This window comes from Acomys minous (assembly GCF_964271855.1).
Source record: "Acomys minous genome assembly, chromosome: 3".
Taxonomy (NCBI): domain Eukaryota; kingdom Metazoa; phylum Chordata; class Mammalia; order Rodentia; family Muridae; genus Acomys; species Acomys minous.
Window position 1 is genome coordinate 57,948,779 of NC_140485.1, and position 16,336 is coordinate 57,965,114.

The window sequence follows — 16,336 nt, forward strand, 5'->3', positions numbered from 1 at the left end:
TTGTCACCCCAGGGTTTCACCTGGCTGGGACATCCAGCTTGTCTTGAAAACCAGAGATGTCTATCCGGTGGAGGCACCCACAGAGACTTAGCCCCTGCCCGCCTCTACCACCAGCAGAGGCCAGACGTCTATCTTGGGGAGGCCGTAGTGGGTACTTGACAGCCCCTGAAGCAGTGAGGTCTCTGAATGGTAGTCTCCAGAGGCTCAGGCCCTGGGTTTTAATCCACAAGCCACAGATAAAGAAGCCAAGTCAGGAGAAGTGAACGGTGTCCATCCAAGGTCATTCTAGCCAGAGACCAGGAAACTAAGGTTAAACAGGAAAACTTCCTCACCTGCCCAAGGTCAGCCCAAGGCAAGCTGGGTATGGACACCCATAGGCGCCCTCTAAACATCTGACCCTCAAGTGGCAAGGCCAGCAGCATCTTCCCTTCCTTGTTAAATGCCCACACACCCTGCTGTGGCCCAGGATAGCCATGCTTCTATCCAGGACCCCACAGGATGCTCCATGTGACGGGTCAGGCGGAGGCACCCAGGCAGCCGGGATTGTGGGGAAACAAGCCAGCTCTATGCACATGGCCAGCCGGTTCTTCCACTCTTCCTGAGATGGCCAGACCAGTCGGGCAGCTTTGGGCAGTCCCTGCCTCCTCACAGCTCCCGGCTGGGAGAATCGGAAACCTGTCAGGCGGGTTTGGTCAAAATTCTCTCTTGCAAGTTCATACTGCTTGCTCCTCTCTCTCTCCCGGGTGGGGATCACTGAGGACCGAGGCCCCTGGAGGTCCAAGGCTGGCCAAGTGGCCATGTGAGTACACGGTTACAGGAGGCAGGGCCCTTCCAGGAGCTGGGTGGACTGGAGTTGTTGGGGTGCTCACCATGGGGGCTGGAGACCCAAGCTCAGGCTTAGGAGCAGGAGGCCAGAAACAGGAAACAGAAGGCCTGTGAGGCGGGAGGCAGGGACAGGCAGCATGGAGTATGGGGCAGTTTGGAGAACTACCTGATGCCTGGTCCTGGGGACCAAGCAAGGAGAAGGATGGCTCAAGGGTTTCAGCAGATGTTTGGGTGCAGCAAAAAGACAACGCCTGGCATGGAACTGTGGCCTCCAATCTCTGCAGGGGGTCTCAAGGCACAGAAATTGGCTTGTGGTCAGCACCATGTCCAGGACCTCTCACTGCCTAGCTCCCTGTGGGCCCGGAGACTTTGCAGCCATGGGAATGAGCGGAGGGCAAGGCCAGGTCCAGCCACCCATAGCTCAGAGCTTGGCAGAGGACATTGTCAGGCCCTAAGATTGGGTCAGTGGCCGCAGTACTGCAGCAGGCAGTGGGAGACAAGATCACCAACCTATTCAGTCTCCTACCCCCAGGCCCAGGAGGCCGGGGTCAGGTTGCAGGGCCCTCTGTTACCTGAGCTGTTACCAAAGCTGCCTTGTTCTTTTATTTGTGCCCAGACAGGCAGTGTGCACGCAAGCATGGGGCACGCAAATGTCTGTACCCATTTGCCTGTGTGTACACAGCCATCGCTACCCCCGTCTAAGGGCTGTGTGTATGGCAGGGGATGGGCTGAGCCTGCGCAAAGGCATTTACTTTTGGCACGTACTCAGATGTGGTTTCTCAAACTGAAGGTGTTGCTCTGTGTGTGGTGGCTACCTGTCTGTCAGGGGCCTGTGTGTCAGAAAGCTTTCAGAAGCCACCCGACCAAGGAAACCTCTTTCAATACAGCCCACCATGCGGACTAACCCAAGAGGTCGTCAGGAGACCTGTTGCCGTCTAGGCCGTGTCTCTTGTGAGATGACAATTGTAGATTGATAATGTTTCTGAACCTCAAGTCTCTATCCAATAGACTGCCATGGCTGACCCTGAAGAGCATGTGGGAGCACACGGGTTAGGAGAACTCTGTTCCCTGCCTGGCCCCCTCCATCACACATGGAAGCTTCCACTATACACCAGGCTCCCCCTGCCTCCCTAGTCACCACCACCAGATTTATGAATGGGGAACTAAGGCACAGACAAGTAGCTTGTATGAAGCCAATGTGAAATGCTTTGTCTCCCGCACAGAGAACAAGAGGAGATGGACCGGCTAGACTCTGATTCAAATCCAGCTTCTGCCTCCTTGCCTCTTGTCCACTCCATGCTTTGAAGGCAGATTCCATAGTATAGGACGCTCTGTGCTTCCTCCAAGGTCAAATGGGCCCCAGTCACATTTGGTGGTGCTCCTGACTCTGGATAGACCTGCCAAGGTAGACAGCGGGCCAGGTAACATCCTCGGCAAAATGCTGGGAAGATGTTAACACGCCTGGGCCAGAAAATCTTTAGTGAGATGCTGTGTGTGCAAAACTCCTGCTGTCATTGCCACCACTGTGGTCAGTACTGCTTTCTGTGTGCTGTGGATAGGCGGCCATCAGGCGGATAGACCAACAGACGCCCTTAAAGAACCGCTGTCGGAAGAGGAGTCCTCTTCCCTTGAGGGCCTGCTAAGAGAAAGGGATCAAGCATTAAGGACAGCCAGCCAGATGGCACCAATTTCCTCTGATTTAGCACTCTAGGAGGGGAAGGAAGGCAGCCACCATCATCTGCCAGTGACATGGTCAGGCAGCAGGAAGGGTCCAGAGGCTCCAGCTGCCCCAGACCAACCACTTGGGCTTTACTACTGAGACAGATGGCACCTGGTCTTATTGGGAGCTACAGTTGAAGCCAAGGGCCTTCATCTGTAGGGAATGAATGACACCTCCCCTGAGATGGCCACCAAGCACCCATGGACTGGTGAGCACTTTTGTGACCTCTGTTGATGGCAGGCCTCTGCTTTGAACAAGGTGAGGGATTTGTCCGCCTACAACCGGTCTTCCTGTTCGTGAGACTCGGGCCTGTCACAAGGATGGAGGACACTGTTAGCTCCCTGGGGGCTATACATGAGGGATATAAGAGGTTCAGGGTTCCCTCTGTCACACACGGAATATGTGCCACCCGCCTTTTGCCTAGAATATGCGATACTGGTAGAACTCTCACAGAAACCCAATACAGGACAGAGGTGTGTCATTACCTCCAGATGAGGAAACAGGGGCCTGGCGGGTATGTTTGGCAGAGGAGGGGGTGGTGAGGCAACTTACGCAAGGGTACACAAAGGAAGGACAAGAACCATATTCAAACACCAGGCTAGAACTCTGGGCAAGGGTAGTGGCTCTCCTCTGGGACAGTAACATCCTGCTGACCGTGACTGACTATGGAAACCCCTAACTCCTCTCAGAGGCCACGGAGTGGGGGTGGATGGTAGGGGGGCTGTGAGGGATAGGTGAAAAGTCTGAGGTTCAGGTGAGGCTCCCGGGAGGCAGGTAAGATTAAGGAGCCAGTGGGGGGGGGGGGCTCTACAGAACAGATAGGGCTCCATAGAACAGATGAGAGCATCTGAGGTTCAGGTAGGGCTCCTGAGAGAGCACATGCTCCATGGGACCCTTGGGGTAGTGGAGGCCCCATGGAGCATGTGGATGTTCTAGGAGGCAGATTGGGACCCAAAGGTATATGTAGAGAGAGAGGCCCTTGAGACAAGTAGAGGTTCCACAGAGACAAGGGAGATTCCTTGGAGCACGTGAGGGACTGGGAGGAGCAGGGAGGAAGGGGAGGGAGCCTGAGGTTCAAGTTGGCTTCCTAGGAGGCAGGCAGAGTTTACAGTGAGCCTCCCTGGTGAAGATGTGTGGTGTGGTGGGAGGTTCCTTCTCTCCCTCAGGCATCCTCTGTTCTGACCGGGGAAGGATCCCACGACACCCAACCTGTCCACATAGAAGCAGTCTCTCACGGGCAGCTTCCCTCCCCTTGCCAGCTTTTGATTCTGAACAAACCCCACCTCTGTCCCTGAGTCCTCGCAGACAAAGGGAAGCACAGTAGGCCCGGAGGTGTGTACCGTCTGTGTAGGTGGAGCTGTTCCCAACTCTGGACCAGCCTCCCGAGCTGCCCAGGCAGCAGCAACAAATCCAGCAGACTCATCCCATTGCCAGCTCTTTCCCATGGATGCAGTGCCACACAGACCTTCCAGGCTAGGGACACCCTTGCCCCCGACTAGGGACCCTAAGGCACAGAGTTCGGGATCTCTGCCTGCGCCCATTACCTCTCTGCTGTTTGCAGCCCCTAAAGCCTCACAGTCTCCCAGGCAACGCCCTTCTGGGTTAAAGGTTGCACTGAGCCTATTATTCTTTCAGGCTTATTTCCTTTCACAGATCCCTAAACCCAGATGCACAATATAGCCTTGGCCTCTGGAAAGACCCACACCCACCTACAGACTTCCCTGCACCCCCAAGTTGCCAGCCACCTTCAGCAAGCCTAGTCCCACAGAGCAGGCTTACTGGGGACAGCCACTCTGCTGGCCTGTAGCACAAGGCTTCCAGGCAAGGACTGTGTCTTTTCAAAAGCCAGCATGCCCATTTCTGCACCAAAATGCCAAGGCTCGCAGACTACATCCCGGAAACTGGTGCCCTCCACTTCCTTCCCAGACCTCCACCACTCCAGAATGGTGGAAGCTAGACACAGGGACAGCCACAGCATGGCAGGACCCAGGAAACTGACTTCCACTTTATTTCAGCCATATGTGTATCTCTGCCATCTGCTTACCAGGGAAGTCACCTCATGCCTATAGCGCTGTTACCCAGGATCAGGATGACTTTGCTCGGTCTTCTCATGGCCACGGGTCTCTGGACTGGAAGCACCATCTGCATCTGAGGGAACTAAGGCGATCTGCAGCAGACAATTCAGGACTGCCCTTTGGGGACCCTGAGCGTAACAGCCAACTGGTGTGTGTGATGAGCTAGAATACAGAAAGACAGCATGTGGACCCAGATCCTGTACAGGCCTCTCCCAAGCCTACAGGCACCTCAGGCTCCCTTGGCTGGCTCCATTACAAGTGTTGGCCCAGCCCATACAGAAGGTGCTAGGGGCCTGGGAAGAGCCACCCGTTGGGCGAGTCTGGGTGGAATTGCAGGTGCCAGCTCAGCCCCTTGCTAGCCCTGTTTGTCCCAGCCAGCTGGTCTCACATTCTGAGCCTTTAGCAAGGTAAGGCCTACACAGCTGAGCATATAGGCCCACTGGAAAACATCCCAGGTTCACACTAGATGAATGAGCAAGGTCCGTGTTCAAATCTCCTTCCCCCACTAAAAGAAATGGGGATAGCCTCTCTCTGAACCTCAGTGAAAGTGGTAACGGTACTAAATCCAGGAGAGGAAACAGCCAGCTAGAGTCGTATGTCCTAAACTTGGCCCCTCAGCCTCTGGGGTAGTTAGTAAACCCATGAGGACATCCTTCACTGAGATGAGCCTCAGCTCCCAGTTGAGGGACCTCTCAATTCTCCATTCCCACTAAACACAGAGTCACCAACCATCTACCTCCACTACTGTGGCCAACTGTAGGGGAATGGGAGCCCAGTGGGTCTATAAAGCCAGTTTGGGAGCCACCTTCCTGGTTTCTCTCCCCACACCATTAGACGTCTCTGTCAGTAAGCTCCTGTGGCCACCACAGCCACTGTGTGATGTAGAATCCACTACGCTTCAGGGTCCCCAGCTGTCCCTCGGCCCCACTCCTTGCCCAGCCTTCAGAAGGCAAGGTGTATGCCTAGCAGTCTGACCATTTCAACCTCCACTCCCCAACCATTAGCCAATTCTCTCTCTACCTCGCCTCCCTGGGCGACCCCTCACACGGAGCAGATTTGCCCAACACATGGGAAGTTCACCTACTTTTCAGCCCACAGCCTCTACTTAAGCCAACTCTCTCCCCACCCTCCTCTCTGCAGGCTGGACACAGAAGGAAAGTAAAGGCCCCAGCGCTCCTCACAGCCAGTGCAGAGTGGCCAGCGCACCCCGAGCCATGGACAACTTCATGGAGTCACTGAACAGGCTGAAGGAGGCCCATGAGAAGGAGGTCCTGGGTGAGTGGCCAATGGAAGGCTCCACTGCGCTGCCGGCAGGCCAGGGATCTGTCCTCTAGTCATCAGTCGGCCTGGCTGGCTGGCTGGCTGGCTGGAGACTGGAATCCTGACACAAGGACACAAGCTGCAATGTGTTCAGATACGCAGCCTGGCCCAGACTCAGCTCTGAGCACTGCGGCATCCAGAATGTCTATAGACTGTAGCCTGTGGTGTGGGCCAGGAGACGGGCATACGCAGGGGGCATTATCAACACCTCATGACCACAGGCGACATCCAGCCCCAAGCACGTCCCTGCTGGGCTGGCAGAGGGAGAGGGAGAGGGTGCTCACTCTAGAGGCTCCTAAGGCCATATGAGGTGCCGCTGGCACAGAACGGACGCCTTTCCTCCAGCCCCGGCTAAGCTCCCCCACTGGTCAGGGTGCCCTCCACCCACTCCACTGCAATTCCAGTTCAGTCCTGGGAGACCTGAAGGTCAAAGAAACCAGCCACTCCCCCAAACCACAGGGAAGAAGGCGGGCTGTTTCTGGGAACCCCCAGGCCAGGCTGACATCAGCCTCCTAGATGCCAAGGAAGTGTGGGAGCCAGAAGAGGGTCTTGTGGGCTTGCTCTAAAAGCCTGTTGATTACATATCTAGTGTCACAGGAAATGTCCCAGAAGCTACAGAAATAATACCTGCTCCAGTGTGCTTTGGGATACAAGCTAGGCCTAACGGGACTGGAGCTTGAGAGTCTTGGAGTCAGCACTGACCAAGAGGAGACCAGGCCACTCCCTAACAGAGGAGTGGACCTCTTTTGGCAATTGGTTTGAGCTGACGGATAACTCTTATTATAGCTAAGGGACTTGGTTGGGTACACAGGAACTCAGGATGGGGCAGAGACTCCTGAACCCCCAGAGGCAAAGAACTTGCAGCTGCTGAGAGAGTGGATGGCCAGCCCCACTCTCAGAGATTATGTTGATCTGAGGACTGAACAGAACTAACTAGAAGGGAAGCACAGGTGCCCAGGTCTTTCCATCCCATTAGTGAACCCAGTACACATTGGCAGGTCCAGGAGAAGTTAGGGGTGCATCTAGTTTCCCTCCTGGTCCCTCAGAAAGTAGCCCCTCTTAGATCTGCTGCTTCTCCCAGATGGCCAGGTACTTCTGGACCAGGGTCTCTACCAATGTCTAATCAGAGGCTGAGCTCAGGAAAACAGAACATCTGGGCAGCGGTGCAGATGGGGCGTCCTCCCCACACCCTTCCCAGGGTCTGGAGAGGATCCTATGTGACAGCTGAGGCAGGAGTTCCCACATTGTTGCTCAGCTCCCACCACTGCAGTGAGGAGGCAGCTAGGCCGGACCTGAAACACACCTTCTCTGTCCTCCCTGCCAGGCCTGCAGAACAAGCTTCTAGAACTGAACTCAGAGCGGTGCCGGTGAGTCAGCCCAGCCGAGCCAGAGGAGCAGAGGGGAGGGCAGCTGTTCCCACAGGCCATGGCCACCCACACTGACCCCCAAGGTCTCAGGATGGCAGCCCACCCAGCATCCCGAACAAAGGGAAACTGAGGCTTAGCATGGCAAGGATGGGGCAGTGAATCCCTTGGCCAAGGTGACATACTAGTTATGTGGTAGAGCTAGGACTAGACTATTGAGACATCAGTCCCAAGGGGTCTGGCATGGCCATCCACTTCGAGACTGAGGGAGACCAAAGTGCCAGTGACAATACTTGTTATGAGGCCCAACTCAACTTCAATTGCTGTGTGACCCTCCTGTGTCCCATCTCTGACTAGACCAGTGGTTTTCAACCTTTCAAATGCTGCAACCCTTTCTATATAGCTCCTCATGTTGTGGCGACACACACACCCCCAGCCATAAAATTATCTTTATGGCTACTTCATAACTGTAATTTTGCTACTGTTATGAACCATAATGTATATATCCGTGTTTTCTAATGGTCTTAGGCAACCCCTGTGAAAAGGTCGCTCAACACCCTCAAAGGGGCCTCGACCACCGCTTAAGAACCATTGAACTAGACCAAGGTCCCATAGCTAAGGCAACACAACAATCAGACTGGACGGGGCAGGTCGCCATGGGAAGCCACTAGGGAGGTCCCACCCAAACCCAGGCTACACAGGGCATCAAGACCAGCAGCCCACCTCAGCTGTCTGTCACACAGAGATGCACAGAGGGTAGAGGAGCTCTTTGCCAAGAATCACCAGCTCCGGGAGCAGCAGAAGGCGCTGAAGGAGAACCTGCGGGTTCTGGAGAACAGGTGAGGTGGCCCCTCCCAGAGCCAATCTGACAATCTTTAGCACAAACCAAACCAGACAGATGTCCCCACACCAGCACTCCACGGACCCTTAAGAGAATCTCTTTTCAAAGATTCTTTCCCACTGGGCGTGGTGGCGCACGCCTTTAATCCCAGCACTCGGGAGGCAGAGGTAGACAGATTTCTGTGAGTTCAAGGCCAGCCTGTTCTACAAAGCGAGTCCAGGACAGCCAAGGCTACACAGAGAGACCCTGTCTCAAACAACAACAACAAAAGACTCCTTTCCAAATGTAATTACAATGGGCTCCTAATCCCTCAGCAGGAGGCAGGCCTGGGGGTCCATGGAATATAGTTGGGAAAAGGAATCAGAACATGTGCCTCAGTATGGCTCCTCCTGTCCCCAGGCTGCGGGCTGGTTTGTGCGACCGATGCATGGTCACCCAGGAGCTGGCCAGGAAGAAGCAACTGGAACTGGAAAGTGCACACCTGCAGAGCCTGCAGCACCTCTGCATCCTCAGTGAGCCACACCCACAGTCCAGGGACCCCAGGGCCAGCCAGCCCAGCCCACACAGAACCATAGGAAAGGAAGAGGCATGGCACATGGCAGACGGCACGCTCTGGTTCCCTGACACATGGGACGAGGCCCCCAGTGGCCTGTGTCTCTTCTCAGTTCCTAAGTGGGGTGTGGGTCCCCTCCAACCTTCCTGAGGGGAGCTCTAGGGACAAGCTGGGGTGCAGACCGGCCCTTACCAACACTGTCTCACAGACAGTATTAGTATCACCGTCTCTCCTGCTATGTGCCAGGCTACAGCAAGCAGAATAGGACTTCCCTGTACTGTGGGAGCCTCTTGTCTCCACCCCTGACCTACGGCCTCACTCCTTGCAGCCAATGAGATGAATGGGCTGAGGGAGGAAAACAAGATCCTGAAAGAAGAAGTGAAGAGGCTGCGGAGCCTGGGGTGAGTGGGGCAGCACAGGCCCCGGACACCTGCCCTGCGGAGTGGCCTGGCCGCCCCAGGTGCTCTCGCTTCTACATCCTCATCATCAGCCCTGTTCCCCTCCAGAGACAAGGCTGCACCCCAGGCCTGGGAGGGCACCTCAGAGCCCCCGTCACCCATGCCACTGCACTCCCCCAGTAGCCGGAAGGGCACCACTGAGAACACACCAGGAGGCCCAGAGGAGGCTGAGGAAGAGCAGCAGCCAGGCAAAGGTCAGCAGGGTTAGGGGAGAGGCTGAGAGAGTGGGCACCTGGGGGGATGCCACAGGGTCTCCCTAGCTGTCACTCCTCCTCCCACAGATAAGGTGTCAAGCCACAAGACATCCCCAATGGCCAGAGTCTCCCCAGCTGCCAACCTGCCCGAGCCACGGACCCTGGACATGGTGAGGACCCGCTTCCTGGACCCCCACCCCCATCCCACCCCCACACTTGCCTTCCAGGCAAGCAGGCCAGCAGCAGCCTCCTGCTGTGTGCAAGGTACCCTGTGCCAGCTTCATACCCATCAGGCCTGTCCCCAGGCCAGACAGGGACACAGAGCTTCATGTGAGGTAGGAGAGGAGAGCCTGGGTGATTGGCCTACCCACCCTCTTGCCCCGTACAGAGCCCTCAGTGCATCTCCAACCAACTGCACTCGACAGTAGCCGTAGTGCGGCCTGGCTCCAGGGCCTGCCCACCAGATTGCAGCACTGCCAATGGGACGCCCCCACCGCCATCCGCCAGAAGCAGCCCGCCCAGCCCGGCATACGAACACAGCCTCCGCATGGACAGGTGAGGCCCACCTACTATGAGGAGCAGCTCTCTGCTGGCACCCCATAGCAGAGTGCTGCTCAGTATCTGTCCAGGTACCCTACCTTCTCCTGAGTGACGTTTCTGGACATCCAGGTTGGTTCACAGCTCTCACAGTTCCTGAGTGACCAGGCCACGGTGGAGTATACCTATACATACGGGGACCTATGTAATGCCTGAGTCTCATTGCCTAGCGGAGCCAGTGCGGCTGTGGGAGATGGACGGGAGGGTCAGACACTCCCCTCACAAGATCTCCTTTCAGTTGCGGTGATAAACATGACCAACAGCAATGTAAGGGAGGAAAGGGTTTATTTCAGCTCACAGCTCAGGGTTCATGCCTGAAGGAAGTCAGGGCGGAACCTCAAGCAGGAAGTTGAAGAAGGCCTGCTACTTTATGCAGCATTGCTTCTCCTGGGGGGACTCGCTCACAGCAAAGCAAGTGCAGCCGCATCTGGCATCTGTGGAGTAGAGTGCCAGCTAGTTCTCTTCTACCGGCTGGGAGCATTTGCCCAGGGAATGGTGCCACCCACCATGGGCGGGGCTCTCCTACATCAGCCAATCAGATCCAGACTTTAAGCTGTGTCAAGTTGACAGCTAAAGCTAACTAAGATGCAGGAGGAGATAAAGGACGCAGTGTCCAGGCTCTGGGTCCTCTTTGGCCAAATCTACCACCTTCTTCTATACCTAGTGGCCTCCAGAGCCAGGGCCTGAGAACCTGCCCTTTCCCATGGCCATGTGACCTCAGGTAGCTTACCCGACTTTCCTGAGCCTCAGCTTTCCCATCCATGAAATGAGGTGTCTTTTTCCTCCCTCTCGGAGCTCACTTACCCAGTCACTGATGGCCAAGGGCCACTGTGGTCACTCTTCTCTTTCCCCTAGCTTCCTGCGGGCCTCCCGGCCGTCAGCCATAGCCTATGAGACCCTGAAGCGCTCCCTTCAAGCCGATCGCCTCTCCCTCCTGAATCGCCACCTGTCTCTGCACCTGCAAAGCCCCCACAGCAGCACCCTGGCTCCTGCTACATCAGCCAGTAGCCCCCTGCCCCATGGCCTGAAGGCTAGAGAGGCAGAAACATGGGACGAGCCTGGTGCCTTCATGGGCATGCAGGACCCAAGGCTAGAAGGAGCATTGCACCTGCTGCTGATCCAGCAGCAGCTCCGCGCACGGGCACGGGCAGGCAGTGCCAGGTCGAGGGTCCCATCTGCACCAGAAGAGATGCCATCTCCCTCACCAGCTGGCTCGGATTCTGAGAACTCTGAGAGCGAAGCCCCCAGGACAGCTCTGAGCACAGACGCCCAGCCTGATGCGTGGCACCCTCAGTCCACAGGCCAAGGTTGCACCTGGAGGAAGGAGGCACACTTGACCACTCAAGATTGCCCCCCAGACAAGCCTCTGGACCTCTCTGACCGGGGACGGTGTCGAGACATCTCCAAGTTGACCGGCCAAGCTTTGCCACTCAGCCCCACAGTTGTTCACACTGCCAGCCCCCAGCCGCCCACCTTGTCCAGACCCCTGATTCATAGTCCCCACAATCCCAGCAATGACAGCACAGAGACCAAAGCTCAGGAGCCTGAAGAACACACTCCTCCTGAGGTAAAGATCCCAGCCTTGTCTTCATCTTTTATGTACCTTCACTGCAGGGTGGCATTTACACCTCCCTGGCCTGCCTTCTTCTCTCTGCCCCAGCAGTTGATGACAAAGAGCAGCTTAGCTGTCTTGTTCACACTCGAATGGGAGGGGCTGAACACCTACTACAGCCTGAAGATTGAGATGGCTCAGGGGTACCCACACACACAGAGATACTCAAACCATTAATTTGCCTCCCGCAGGACACCTCACACCCTCTCCCAGGGACCCACGCCAGCCTGGCATCTCCTGGAAGGACAGACAAGGAGGCTGGAGGAATGCCAATGCCAGTGCCCCACCTGCAGAGGGTTGACCCTGACAGGACCACAGGTAAAGTCATCACTCAGAGCCCCAGTCCAGTGGAAAGGCAAGGGACAGCCTGCTGGCCCCTGGCTGGGTCTCTCCCACTGTGCACCGAGGCTCTGAGGCCCAGAAGACATTGCTCCTCCATCCCACGGGGCTGTAGGAGCCAAGCAGGTGAGCCTGGGTTCAGATCTCCAGCAAGAGTCCTGCAGCAGGCTAACAGTCCTTATATGAAGAGTCATTCTCTTTGTCCTGGGACAGCATGCCCAAGGCCACCAGCCTGGCTGACCTCATTTGTCTTTCAGAGCCCAGCAAGGTCATGGCTCAGAGGCCAGAGCTGGAGCGACTGGAAGAAGAGTTGGATACCTCAGACACTAAGGTGGGTCCTCAGCCACTCACTCGAGGTAGTTCTGGCCGGGCGTGGTGGTGCACGCCTTTAATCCCAGCACTCGGGAGGCAGAGGCAGAAGGATCGCTGTGAGTTCAAGGCCAGCCTGGTCTACAAAGCGACTCCAGGACAGCCAAGGATACACAGAGAAGCCCTGTCTCGAAAAATCTAAAAAAAAAGGGGGGGGGGCTGGAGAGATAGCTCAGAAGTTAAGAGCACTGTCTGTTCTTCCAGAGGTCCTGAGTTCAATTCCCAGCAACCACACAGTGGCTCACAACCATCTATAATGTGATATGATGCCCTCTTCTGGCCTGCAGATGTACATGCAGGCAGAGCCCTGTATACATAATAAATAAATAAATAAATAAATAAATAAATAAATAAATAAATAAATCTTCAAGGTAGTTCTGGCAGATGCCCAGGCAGGAGAGGGGGTTGCTCCTTGGCCTGAGTGTGTTCCCTTCTGCTCAGGTGGGCCTGACCTCTGAGGCAAGTACAGAGCCGAGCATCCCAGGCGAGGGACATGCTGAAGACCAACAACAGGGTCCACAACAAAAGAGGAAATGGGCCTCAGACCTGCAGGACAAAGGTACCTACATCCTGGAGGGACAAGTAGGGCCAGTATGTGCTGGGTGCATCTCAAGCCACCTGGAGAATGGTACCTGAGGACCTGCTGGAGCCTGACTGAAGCCCTGAGCCTCCCCAGAAAAGGCCTTTGTGAATCCTGACCAAATGGCTTCCTTGCCTTAGTGTCTCTCCCTCAAGAGGACTGACACCAGAGCTCCATAGACCCCAGTGGGATAAGACTGGAGCCACGAGGGGCTGGGGATATAGCTCAGCTGGCAGAAGGCTTGCCTGGCATACATGAGGCTCTAGATTCCATTGCCAGCCTCTAAAACAAAATGACAGTTTCCACAGGGAACAATGTTTTGGTTTGGTTTGGTTTGGTTTGGTTTGGTTTGGTTTGGTTTGTGACAAGGTTTCTCTAGGTAGCCCTGACTGGCCTGGAACTCACTCTGTAGACCAAGCTACCCTTGAATTCACAGAGGTTGTCCTGCCTCTGCCTCCTGAGTTCTGGGATTAAAGGCGTGTGCACCACTGCACCCAGCCACAGGGGAACAATGTACATCACATTGTCATCCTCAACTACATAGCAAAATCAAGGCCAACCTAGGATATATGAGCCCCTGTCTCAAAAAGGAAAAAGAGGGAGGGGGATTGAGGACAGTTATTACTGTCCCCCTGCAAGCAGCTCCCTGGGACTGGCATCCGTGGACCTTCCTGTGCCCCTTTGGGGAGCCACAGCGGTACATCCGGCTGGCCCTAGGGTATGTGTTCCTTCGGTGTTAGGGTTGCTCACGTGTTTGCCCAGGGCGGTGCCTTTGAGCTCAACTCTGCCTGATAAGATAGCAGGCATCTCAACCTGGTCCCCCGGGAAGAGTATCAGGGCACTTCCTCTTCCAATGCACAATGGCGAGTCTTTGAACACCTAAGCTAATATGCATGTGGCCTATGTTTGCCCAGCCTACAGCTCAGCAGGCTGGGCCGGGGCCACTACAATAAGCCATTGTTGCCGGAAAGGGACTGACCGCAACCTGTGTTTGCTTGGAGTAGAGGCCAGGGTGACTGTTTCACTTCGAAACACTTCCTGCTTTATGCACACGGAGTAGGGTGTGGTCCTCTGAGTTACCAGTATGTCACCTTCCACACTGACTCAGCTGGCCCCCCCCCACCCCTCACTCCCACCCCCACACACCCCCGTCCTCTCGGCTATAATTGGACAAAGGATGGCTGGCACCAGGCATCCTGTGGGTGGCACTCCTCCATTCCAGGACACTTGTCTGGCAATCAGTGAGAATAGGCCCATGTCCTGTAAGGGTCATTCATGCTCCCAACTTAACCTAGCAGGGTTGTCACACATCCCAGCATTATCTTGAGCCACGCAGAGTGGACAGGATATGTAGCTGTCTCTGCCTTGGGCTTATAACTCTGGCTAGTGTATAGAACTGACACTGCTTGACACGCAGGGAAACTGAGGCTCGATGGGTTAATTGGCCCAAAGCCACAGGCCGGCTGCACAGACCCAGCATCTCAGAAGGTCCTAGGTGTGACCTGCCCAGACCTTGTAGTCACAGTCCCAGCCACTCAGTGGCAGTGAGAGAGGCTGGAGTTAGGCTCTGTGGGAGAGGTGGCCCTGTGGTTCTCCTTCGCTCCGCCCATTCGCTACCTTCTTAGGAACAAAAACCGGTGACTGACTTCACGGAGTTGAGCTCTCCTGAGCCTAGAAGTTGCAAGTCAGAAGACCCTCTAGGAAGGACCTACAAGTCCACAGGGCCTGCTGCCATGTCTCTTATAATTAATTCCATATTTCTCACAGCCCCCAAGAAGCCATCTCATGGGAGAAGGAAACCACAGGAACCCCTGACACCAGCAGAAGATCCCAGGAGCCCAAGGGACATGGAAGACTGCAGCCTCTCCCCCATTAGCAGCTGCCAGGAGTCCTAGCCCACCAGACTGAGAGACGCTGCACTTGCCCAGAGGAGGCTGTCTGTCATCTGTCAGGGACTAGTCACGTGTGAAGCCTCTCAACCTGAAGAGAGCCTGGAACAGTAAGTGCGCAGAGGCGTGGTCCGCTTCTGGAGGGGCTGGTGAGCCACGCCCCCTCCCAGGCCTCACGGCAGCTTCTTCCCATCCCAAGCCTGAAGGAAGATGGACCTGCACCCGGAGGCAGGGCAGGGAGTAGGGAGCCCCAGCCTAGCTGCAACTCCCGCTTCTTTATCTGGGCAGACGCTGCAGACTTTTCCAGGCCAGGAAGGAAGCTTCAAGAGGCAATGGTCTCAGACGCCCCCTTGTGGAGTCTGGGCAAATGCAACCAGCAAAGAGGAAAAGGGGAGGGCCGTGCGCAGGGTACCTGGTCAGATGCGGTCTCCCAAGAGCTCAGAGAAGACCACGAAGAACATATGCAGCTGCCAGGGCTGAAGTCAGAGGCCTTGACCCATTTAGGCAGGCGGTCTAGGATCAGCTACAAAGACAGGAAGGCAGAAACAAAGTGCCCTTTACATTCTGCAGAGCTCCTGCACTCTAACAACCTGGTGTTAGTGAGGCAGGTGCCTGGCCCTCTCCTGAGGCCAGGCTTGGTGGTGCACACCTTTGATCCCAGTACAAGGATCAGGCAGAGGCAGGAGGTTGTCTGTGAGTTCCAGGCCAGCCTGATCTACAAAGCAAGTCCAGGACAGCCAAGGCTACACACATAGAAACCCTGTCTCAAAAAGAGGAAGGAGGAGGAGGAGGAGGAGGAAGAGGAGGAGGAAGAGGAGAAAAAAATAATCAGTCCTGGGCCACTGAATCCTGAGGGTATTGAGGAGACTCAGGGAAATTCCTGTATGATAAAGCTTAAGAACTGCCATTTCCAGGGCAAAGACAGGCGCTGTAGGCAAAAGGCTAAAAGCTCTGAATCAGGGTCCAGTGTGAGGAGAGAGATAAGGACAAGAGAAGCTGTCTTGGGGAGGTCAAAGAAGGTGGCACCTAAAACTTAGATTTGGATTCTGAGGGGTGAATAGGACTGTGCGAAGTAGGCAACGTTCCTAGCAAACTTTTATAAGCCTCTAGGTGCCAGCTAAGAAATCAGGGCGAAGGCCAAAGAAAACTCACTCGCCCATACCTGAGTAAGGGAGACCCAAGCGACCAAGCCAGTTGGACGGTACCACAGCATGAAAGGTGCTGCGAGTGTAGCTGTAAAGTCTCACACTTCCAGAACTGGGGCTGGGTGAAGTCTGGGCTTGACGAGGTTCCATTCTCCACTGGGCAGACAGTGGCCTCTCACCTGTCACCTGACAGGACATTCAGGGTTGTGTGTGTGTGTGTGTGTGTGTGTGTGTGTGTGTGCGCGCGCGCGCATGCGCGCGCGCTCAGATAGTTATTACAGGTTTCATGAGTTGTTTGTTTGTTTGTTTGTTCAAAATTAAATTAAACACAAGCTTATGCTCTCTCTATTCAGTCTGCCCTCATGGTCAGGTTTGCCACAACACCACAGCCAAGTTCCTGCCTAAATGTCCACCAAGGCCCTCACGGGTCCCATAGTGCCAGCCAGCACTGGGGG

General features: G+C 55.4%; 1 protein-coding gene across 1 annotated transcript; it reads left to right on the plus strand.

Moving 5' to 3' along the window:
- Window positions 1–539: 539 nt before the first annotated feature.
- Window positions 540–16,218, plus strand: RBBP8NL (RBBP8 N-terminal like). Its single transcript, XM_084775016.1, has 14 exons — window positions 540–799; window positions 5,761–5,895; window positions 7,265–7,307; window positions 8,048–8,143; window positions 8,545–8,657; window positions 9,027–9,099; window positions 9,205–9,350; window positions 9,438–9,520; window positions 9,739–9,905; window positions 10,803–11,514; window positions 11,751–11,877; window positions 12,156–12,229; window positions 12,709–12,826; window positions 14,615–16,218. Exons 1-14 carry the CDS (start codon window positions 604–606, stop codon window positions 14,740–14,742), a joined length of 2,211 nt encoding a protein of 736 aa, XP_084631142.1. The 5' UTR covers window positions 540–603; the 3' UTR covers window positions 14,743–16,218.
- Window positions 16,219–16,336: the final 118 nt, after the last annotated feature.